Source organism: Medicago sativa, chromosome 4 (assembly GCF_051527215.1).
Source record: "Medicago sativa cultivar Bolivia chromosome 4, Bolivia_mono, whole genome shotgun sequence".
NCBI lineage: Eukaryota > Viridiplantae > Streptophyta > Magnoliopsida > Fabales > Fabaceae > Medicago > Medicago sativa.
In genome coordinates, this window is record NC_140752.1 from 38,896,955 (window position 1) to 38,907,407 (window position 10,453).

The 10,453-nt window shown below is 36.4% G+C and overlaps 2 protein-coding genes across 2 annotated transcripts; both read left to right on the plus strand.

Moving 5' to 3' along the window:
* Nucleotides 1-213: 213 nt before the first annotated feature.
* LOC146929293 (uncharacterized) lies at nt 214-2,265 on the plus strand. The gene is made up of 4 exons (XM_085707286.1): nt 214-250; nt 352-648; nt 745-949; nt 1,050-2,265. Exons 1-4 carry the CDS (start codon nt 214-216, stop codon nt 2,263-2,265), a joined length of 1,755 nt encoding a protein of 584 aa, XP_085563412.1.
* A 4,715-nt stretch (nt 2,266-6,980) lies between these two features.
* Nucleotides 6,981-10,060, plus strand: G3PP1 (putative glycerol-3-phosphate transporter 1). The gene is made up of 3 exons (XM_085701253.1): nt 6,981-7,160; nt 7,821-8,861; nt 9,236-10,060. Exons 2-3 carry the CDS (start codon nt 7,868-7,870, stop codon nt 9,784-9,786), a joined length of 1,545 nt encoding a protein of 514 aa, XP_085557379.1. The 5' UTR covers nt 6,981-7,160; nt 7,821-7,867; the 3' UTR covers nt 9,787-10,060.
* Nucleotides 10,061-10,453: the final 393 nt, after the last annotated feature.

Here is a 10,453-nt window from a genome sequence, read left to right on the forward strand (position 1 = left end):
CGCCGTCACGCCCTCGTGAGGAGTATTGATTTCGTTCGGTTGAATTTGTTTTGATCTGAACGTTTTGGTATTGAAAGGCGATATGCCAATTTGTTATTGCTTATGCACAATATTATCACAATTGCTTTCGTTGGTTCAAGGTGAGAAAACAATCTATATTTGCCTATTTTGATTTAGCGCTAGTATTTCATCCATACTCATAGGTACTCTATCATGATAACAATTGCTGCCGTAAAGCTATTGATTCAAGGTATCACCCTCTTCATCTAAAATTTAAAGCTACAGGTTCCATTGCATTACATTGGTACTTCTAGTGGTGAACTATGTGAATAATTCATATGAGTATCATAGGATGGAACTGCCGAGGTCTAGGGAACCTGAGTGTAGTTCCAAAATTAAAATACCTAGTTCGCTATCATAAGCCAGATGCCTTATTCCTCAGCGAGACATTAGTCCACTCTAATAAAGCAAACAATTTCCGTTATATTCTTGGTTTTGATAATTGCTTTGTTGTGAGTAGTAATGGTCGGAGTGGTGGATTGGCACTATTTTGGAAAAATTCTTTTAATTGTACAGTGTTGAATTACTCTAATAATCATATAAATGTGGAGGTCAACGATTCTACTCGTGGACATTGGCAATTTACAGGTTTTTATGGTTTTCCAGAAAGTGGGCGAAGACATGATTCTTGGAATTTTTTGCGAAGTATATCTAATAATATTTATTTACCTTGGTGTATATTAGGTGACTTCAATGATATTCTGGATGTTAAAGAAAAAAGAGGAGGTTTTGTGCGGGCTCGTTGGTTAATCAATGGGTTTCGTCAAGCTGTGTCTGATGCAGGTTTGGTTGATATTTTTATGGAAGGTTATCCCTTCACATGGTTTAAAAGTTTAGGTACTCCAAGGGCAGTTGAGGAACGGTTGGATCGTGCACTTGCTAACGCATCGTGCACTTGCTAACGCATCCTGGTTTCAGTTATTTCCTAATGCGAAGGTGGAAAATTTAGTAGCCCCGGCTTCTGATCATTATCCGATTCTTCTCAACAGGGAGCCTGTTGCACGTGTCTGGGTGCCTAAAAGAACCTTTAAATTTGAGAATGCTTGGTGTGTAGAACCGGGCATTCATGATGTTGTTTCTGACAGTTGGTTGTCTAGTGCAGGTATGCCGATAACCGAGAGATTAGATCATTGTGCATCTGATCTTACCTCGTGGAGCAAGACTACTCGTAATGGCTTGAAAGAAGAAATTTCCCAGTGCCGGAAAGAATTGAATAGATGCAGAGATCAAGGAGCAGCAGCTGATCATAGTCGCTTGTCCTCGTTAAGAAAGAAAATGACTCAGTTAATGATTCAAGAGGATAAGTATTGGAGACAACGAGCAAAAACTCATTGGTATCGTGATGGTGATTTGAATACGAAATTTTTTCATGCGTCTGCTACCTCTCGCAAAAAGGTAAATCGTATTATTTCTTTAGGAAATGATGCGGGGATATGTGTAACAGATGAACAGGGTCTATGCCAGATTGCTAAAGGTTATTTTGAGGAACTTTTTCTTGAAAATAATAGTGACCGCACCCCTGTGTTGGCTGCCATTGATAATGTTGTGTCGGTAGAGGACAATGATTTCCTAACCTCCCCTTTTCAGGTACAAGAATTCAAGGAAGCCATGTATTCTATGCATCCGGACAAGTGTCCTGGTCCAGATGGCTTTAATCCAGGATTTTTTCAGAAATTTTGGTCAGTGTGTAATTCTGATATTTTTAGTGAGTGTTGTTCTTGGCTGAATAATAATCAATTTCCACCTTCGCTTAATTCCACTAACATTGCTTTGGTCCCTAAAGGAAATGAGCAGCATACTATGAAAGACTGGCGCCCCATAGCTTTGTGCAATGTGTTGTATAAGCTTATAGCGAGAGTTTTGGCTAACAGATTGAAAAATGTCCTCCATAAATGTGTTTCAGATAACCAGTCGGCGTTTGTTCCTGGACGCGCCATCTTGGATAATGCTATGATTGCTATCGAGGTTATTCACCATATGAAAATAAGTAAGAGGATAAGAGATAAGAATGTAGCGTTAAAGTTGGATATTAGTAAAGCCTACGACCGTATCGATTGGTTATATCTTAAGGAGGTCATGATTAAAATGGGATTTGCTAGCCGTTGGATTAGGTGGATTATGATGTGTGTTGAAACAGTTGATTATTCTGTAATTGTTAACAATGAGTCGGTGGGTCCTATAATTCCTGGTAGGGGTCTTAGATAGGGCGATCCTCTTTCTCCTTACTTGTTTATTTTACGTGCAGAAGGTCTCTCAGCTCTTATCCGTAAAGCTGAAAGGAGAGGGGATATTCATGGCATTTCTATATGTACTAATGCTCCTATTATTTCTCATTTGTTATTTGCAGACGACTGTTTTTTATTTTTCAGGGCGGAGGAAAGACAAGCTTTAGTAATGAAAAATATCCTTGAGACTTATGAGAAAGCTTCTGGCCAAGCAATTAGCCTCCCCAAATCTGAAGTTTATTATAGTCGGAGTGTGCCCGGCCCTACTCAAGATTCTATCACTTCCATTCTTGGTGTACGCGCTATTATGGGTACCGATAAATACTTGGGGATGCCATCCATGATCGGTAGAAGCAAAGAGGCGACTTTCGGCTTCATCAAAGACCGCATTTGGCACAAAATAAATTCTTGGAGCAGCAAGTGCCTCTCTAAAGCCGGAAGAGAAGTGCTGATTAAATCGGTACTCCAATCTATTCCTTCTTATATTATGAGTGTTTATCTCTTACCAAACAAGTTAGTAGATGCAATAGAAAAAATGATTAATGCTTTTTGGTGGGGACATGGTGGCTCTACTAGAAAAGGTTTGCATTGGCTATCTTGGGAACGTTTATCTGTTCATAAAAATTATGGCGGTATGGGATTCAAGGACCTCACGTCTTTTAATGTGGCGATGCTTGGTAAACAGGGATGGAAATTTCAAGTTGATAATACTAGTCTTGTGTCTCGTTTACTTAAGGCACGATATATTCCTCAGTGTGATTTTTTGAGTTCTAGGCTTGGAGCTAACCCCGGTTATGTATGGCGGAGTATTTTCAGTGCTAAAATAGTGGTTAAACAGGGTGCTAGATGGAGAATTGGTTCTGGTGCTAGTATTCCTTTATTTGGTGCTCCATGGCTTAAAGACGGTTGTTCCCTCTCAACTCAAAGTCCTCTTTATGCGGTCCTTGCTCATGTCAAAGTTCAAGATATCATTGAACCATCGACAAAGGTTTGGAATGCTACCTTAATTTCTAATCTGTTTGATCATAATACTACCCAGCTTATTTTAAATACTCATCTCCATCCTCTTGTTCATGAAGATAAAATTATTTGGAAGGCGGAGAAAAATGGTAATTATTCCGTTCGCAGTGCATATCGTATTTATGTCACAGAAATTGCAGATAACTCCCATTTGCATATTCCAGGAAAATGGAGTTCTATTTGGAAGCTTAAGGTGCCCCCCAAAATTCGAAATTTTGTTTGGCGTGTGTGTCGGGGCTGCTTCCCTACACGTGCACGCCTGAGTAGTCGTGGTATTCATTGTCCTAATGATTGTGTTTTATGTGGAACTAATTATGAAGATAGCATTCATGTCTTATTAGAATGTCCAGGTGCGATGCAAGTATGGAGGGAGGTCAACTTATGGGAAATTATTGATAGAACTCTCCGTCAAAATTCTAACATGGATGCTTTGATTTTTTCCCTTCTTGATAAGCTGCCTTCTACGCAAAAAGAGTTATTTGTGACGATCATGTGGAGCTTGTGGAAGCGAAGGAATTTAAAATTGTGGCAACAACAAAATGAAACATGTATGCAGGTTGTTGAACGGGCTCGACACCTTTTAGATGATTGGAGAACCGCCCAAGAAGTCAGATCGCATAAAGCTACTGATAATTATGCTCAGCCGAACAGTGTTATTCATGGTCATGTCATTGAGTGGACGAAGCTGGCATATGGTAGGTACAAATGTAATATTGATGCCTCTTTTTCTGACTCTCTGAATATGGTAGGTATTGGCATATGTATCCGTGATGATCAGGGTGAGTTTGTTATGGCCAAGACGGACTACTTCTCTCCTCTTTGTGATGTTGATGTCGGCGAGGCTGTTGGACTCCACACGGCGCTACAATGGGTGGCTGATCTTCACTATGACCATGTTGATTTTGTTTTGGATTCCAAGTCTGTTGTTGAACGTTTTAATTCAAACCTAGTTGATAGTAGTGAACTAGGTTGTATTATTCAGGCTTGTAGACAATTGTTTGGTTGTAATTTTCAGAACTCTCATGTCGAGTTCAATAGGAGGCAAGCCAATGGGGTCGCTCATGAATTAGCTAGGGTAGCCCCATCTCATGCTAGCTCCCACATTTATGATGATGTACCGTCATGTATCCGAGATTTGATAGCTAATGAAAAGCAATGAATTTCTTTCTTCAAAAAAAAAAAAAATAGAGTGTTAGTCTTTATCTTATACGTATTCATATTTTATAGAATTTTACGTTACATACCCATATTTTGTTATTTTGAAAATGTATGGTGTCCTTTTTTTTTTTTACAAAAGAAATGTACGCTCCTACTAATTTAAAAAAAAAGTTTATATATTTCATTGTTTCTTTTTATATTAAAAAGATATAAATTCTATTTAATTAAAATAAGTAGTAGAATTAATTAATTAAATGTATTTAAATAAAATACTAAAATAATTTGGTTGAGAATGTTAACCAACATAGGGGCATTATAGTACTTTTAAAAACAAGTAATACTTCTCTCTTCTCTATTTCTTCTCTCTTTCTCTTATACCAAACAACCCCTCAAATCTACTCTATTTCTCGCATACTTCTCTCTTCTCATACTCTCTCTCTCACCTATTTCTCCCATCACAACTTCTCTTCCAAACCAAACACACCCTAAGTGTCTGAGAAATGGTTTCTCAAACACGGTGATTTCAATATATAGGACAAACTATGCCATTTAGCTTTTGCAAACTATGCCAGTAAACTATGCAGAAGTAGTGTAGCTTTATCATGTAATTTGCGAGGGGTTATACGTGGGGCCACTCCTGGCAAATTGCCCAACGGTCAACAATTGCAGAGAAATGGCAGAGAACAGGCTTTGGTGCAGTGAAGCAGGCTGGTGGTGTCTAATCTGCACCAGCTTTGGCAGACAATTCAAAATTTGATTTTCCCGCCTTCAATTTGCCAGGAGTTTTTGCGAGGGGTTGACCTTGGCTTATTGTCTTTATACGATTTGCAATTTCCCAGGAGTCTTCCTGGCATTGCTCCTGGCAAATTTCCCAGGGGCTCATGCTCCTGGCATAATTCCCTGGCAAAATGCAGGATTTCTTGTAGTGAACATAGCCGGTATGTCTACGTTTCCCCTAGATGTCTATCCTTTCTCTTGCTTCATAAAAAAAAATGTTTGTGAGTATTGTATAAAAAATATACATATTATATAAAAAATATCACCATTTATTGATTATTTTGATAAATGTAAAATGTTAAAAATTCACAATGTAAAAAAAAAAAAAACAGATGGAATAATATTTTATAAAAAAAATCTTATAATTTAATTTTATATATTGCACATCTAAATATGTGTGACTCATGCAAATTTGCTAATATTATGATAGTGGAAGGTAAAAATAACAACAAAAACATAACCAAACAAATTATTTTTTGTGTGACACATACAAAATACGCCAAGCAGCATGTTACTTCTGTCCACTTGTTTTGCCACGTCATATTGTAATGATACACGTAGGACATTATGGCCCATGTTTTCCTCAGGCGAATATCCGCTTCACGTAAAGAATAATCCCTGTCGGATATTCGCATATACTCTTTTATTTTTAGACGCCTCAAGTTGGCAACAACCTTCCCATTTTACCCCTGCCTTTGGATATATTTACAATCTAGTCCCGCTTGAATTTTTGATCAGTTTGACTTAAATGCCCTTCTTTAGTTGGAGAGCGCAGTTTGTCAAGTTATATCGTCATCCTTTTACCTTTTTGTCAACTTGCACCACGAAAGTTCGTTTTACGTTCCTATTTTAAGTCTATGTGTGCAACTCGTGTTCTATGTGGCGGGTGTTTAATGTGGACAAGGCTTGCTTAATCCCATTTTCAAAACATTTTCACCGAGCTTACACTACACCTGGCTGTATCAAATCTAAATCCTAATCCTAAGACCTTTTACAACTGATTTACCACCCAATATGCAAAGATGTGGCAATTGATAATAAATTGAATTTTCTTTATTATGACTTTCGATACTTTCCCAAATTGTAGGATAAGACTTCTTTAAATATTTCTCATTTATACTTTTGTTCTTTGCCTTCCATATTAAGTACACCCTTGAGTCATTGTTATAAGCAAAAATTCACATTTTAGATTTATTTAATTAATGATATATATGATCCTTATTATAGACCACATACCTCATTTAATGAATGATTCTAAAATATTGATTTTTGCTTATATTAGTGATCGAAAGGTGTATCAGATAAGTTAATCCACCATGGCCTTACTAATAATAAAATGTCATTCCCAAATTGGCGACCATTTCCCAAAGGATAAAATAGATTTTGAAACTAGATTACACAAATCACTTGAGAATTTTTTTTTTTTTTGACAAAAAATCACTTGAGAATAATTGTTAAATTGTAATTTTATCTTAACGCGTTTCATTAAAGTTTGTTAATTTTTTTGAGGAAATTAAATTTGTTAGTTAATTAGTGATTGAGACCTGTGAAACAAAATAAAAAGTGGAGTTAGGTGTAAGAGGACATTTTGGTCAATTTAATCGAAGAAATGCTATTCTAGTGGATAGTAGAAATCGCGGCAATTGGTGTCGATAAAAGGTTAAAATGGTAAATCCAAAAAACAGAATAAAATAATATTATCGTCAAGCATAAGTAATCACACGTTGCCGCTCTTGGCGTATCAAATGCGATTTCCTTGAATTGAATTTAATTTGTTACTCTCTTATTTGTCGCTGAAGTCTTCTTACAAGGGAATGAAACGAAACATATAGAACTTTGTGAAAGAATCTCCAACGTAAGAGAAAGAAAGAACATACACAACACAACAATCTCCATTTCCGCTTTTTTTGTTCTTGACCGGTACGATGATAATTTCTCTTTTTCTTTTCCTCTTTTTAATTTTTTTTTTATTCATTGCACTTTGTTTTTCATGCGTTTTCGTCTTGGGAAATTATTTCCATCGTTGTGATGTTAATTGGGTTAATCGGTTATTTTTTTTTTTTACTTTTGCTTTGATTAGCTTAAATTCTTATGAAGTAAATTTCGATGATGCTGATTTTCTTCTTGTTCGCTTTTATTTTTCTGTGTTCACTTTGAAGCTTGATACAAACTGTTAACTGAATAGAAATATTCTATTTTTCCATATTTATTACCTTTTTTAGTTGAATCTTACATAAATTATATTATAGTGGACATTTTTATATTCAACTAAAACTTTCATTATACTAGAAATTGTTTTCGGATCCTTTTTGTTTGATACGTAAAAAATTATAGAATTTTATTATTCATTCATTAATGGTTATGGCACTGTTTTATGATGATGTAATCTAACATTAGATTCAGTTTTATTAATAACAATATCAGATCACATCATAAAACAGTGCCATAACCATAATCAAATTCTATAATTTAAATGGTTATGGCACTGTTTTATGATGTAATCTGATTATTATTAATAAAACTGAATCTAATGTTATTATTGGTTATTATTAATTAATCTGTTTTTTCAAACTTTCGCAGTTGAATTTGACAAAGTAAAAAAGTGAAGTTGATCCTGTTTGTTGAAAATGGGTTCAGCAGCAGAAGAGAGGGGTAGCAGTAGCAGTAGCAGTAAACTCATTGGAATAAGGTTCCTTGAGTATGTAAAAGGAAGTCCTGTTTCCCACAAAACCCACCAAGCAATTGTTCTGATTGTAACATTTTTAGCTTATGCTAGTTATCACGCAACTAGAAAAACAACTAGTATTGTAAAGAGTGTCCTTGATCCTCAATCATCTTCAACAAATTTAGGCTTCAATTTCTTTCCTTCGAGGTCGAGGGTTACAAAACTTTCTTGGAAACTTGGAGATGGTTGGGCACCATTTAATGGTTCCGACGGGACATCCCTTCTTGGCCAATTGGATGTTGCTTTTCTTGCAGTTTATGCTTTTGGGATGTACTTTTCTGGACATTTTGGTGACAGGTGTAATTTGAGGATTTTTTTAACTATTGGGATGGTAGGGACTGGTGTTTTCACTTCACTCTTTGGTGTAGGGTTTTGGGGAAACAATCACAATTTCTACTATTATTTAGTCGTTCAAATGATTGCTGGTTTGTTTCAATCCACTGGATGGCCATCCGTGGTTGCGGTTTTGGGTAATTGGTTTGGAAAGCGGAAGAGAGGGTTGATCATGGGAATTTGGAATGCTCATACTTCTGTTGGGAACATTGCTGGTTCTTTGATTGCTTCTGCTATGTTGGGATATGGATGGGGATGGTCTTTTGTTGTGCCGGGATTAATAATGTCTTTCCTTGGTTTGGTGGTTTTCCTAATATTGCCTGTCTCACCTGAGTCTGCTGGAGTCGAAGAAGATGATTATAGTTGTCCCAAGAAAAGCGGAGATGACGTCACAGAATCTCTCTTAAGGCAAGAGACTCCTGCTGAAGAGAAAGAGAAAGCAGTTGGGTTTATAGAGGCATGGAAAATTCCTGGGGTTGCTCCTTTTGCTTTTTGTCTGTTTTTCGCCAAATTGGTTGCATATACATTTCTCTATTGGCTACCATTCTATGTTAGTCACACAGGTACTGAAACTTTCTTCCTCATTTCAAATTTTTTATTTATGTTTAATCTACATCAATCAAGTCAATTTCTATACGGTTGCAGAAAACTCATACTCTTAGGTCTTGTTTGGATAAAAAGCTTATTTAAGCGCTTATTCTATAAACACTTATCATATATGTGCATTTGTATAAGTTATTTCTACTGCAAGATAAAATAAAGTCTTAACAGTTTTAAGGTAATAAACTATATGCTATTTCACAAGTGTTTATGTCAGGAAGTAAGTTCGAGTCAGTAAATAAGTTCAAACAAGTCAATCCAAATCAGGCCCTTATTATAACTCCACATTTACATTATTAAAATCTTTAGTTTCTAATTGATGCTCATTATAATGCAGCTATTGATGGAAAATTTCTATCTAGTGAGACATCGGGATCACTGTCCACTTTATTTGATGTTGGAGGGGTGCTCGGAGGAATTCTAGCAGGCCACATTTCTGACCGCTTAAATGCTAGAGCCATAACAGCTGCAAGTTTCATGTATTGTGCAATCCCTGCTCTGTTCTTCTATCGAAGCTATGGGCACATTTCATTGTTTGTAAATGGAACATTGATGTTCGTCACTGGTATGTTTGTAAATGGGCCGTATGCTCTTATAACAACTGCAGTTTCGGCTGACCTGGGAACACACAAGTCATTGAAGGGAAACTCACGAGCTCTGGCAACCGTCACGGCTATTATTGACGGAACAGGTTCTATTGGAGCTGCAATTGGACCTTTATTAACAGGGTATATCTCTGCAAAAAGCTGGAGTGCAGTTTTCACAATGTTGATGGGTTCAGCTTTAATTGCAGGGCTGTTTCTCACAAAGCTTGTAGTGTCAGAGGTGGCCACAAAGATCGAAGAGTCAAGGTCTAATAGAGCGCCGGAATGTTCACTTGATGTATAAGAATAAATACCGTGTGTGTGATTGCATGATTATTCCAAGAGTGCCTATGAACACTTGTCATTCATAGGTTCAGGTCATTACACTTACAAGGAGCATGGCCAATCAGTGTTTAAAAATGTAGAGAATGTTTGTTTGTACATTATGTTATATATACCCAATTAGCCATTTTAGTATAGTTCCAACCCTTCAAGAACTGTTTGTAGCTTTTGAATTTTGGAAAACAACCACATTGTTTAGAATTTGGAGGTCAAGAATGAAAGTTGAGTTTACAAAATGATCTTTGTAGCATATTTCAATGGCTTAATGGGTGCTCGCACCAAACTGCAAATACAAAATAGCTGCTAAGATAAGCTCCATGCTTTTTTGGATTTTTGTTCATGCATCTCTGCTGGATATTTGTCTTTTAGTTTGAGGAGCATAGCTTGTCCTTTTGCTTCTCATTCTTTGAGTTTGGATTTTTCATCCAACAATGATGTTAGAATATGGTAGGTCAGCAACCTTGTTAATTTTGTCAGAAATTGAACAACACTGCTAACTTGCTAACTACTTTGTTGTTGTGGTTAACCTAGGCAATTAAGCATGAACTCCATATGGAAATTGTAAATGATGTGGCTTCAAAAGTTTGCATTTCAATTGTATTATTAATTTAAAAGTTTTGAAAATTACT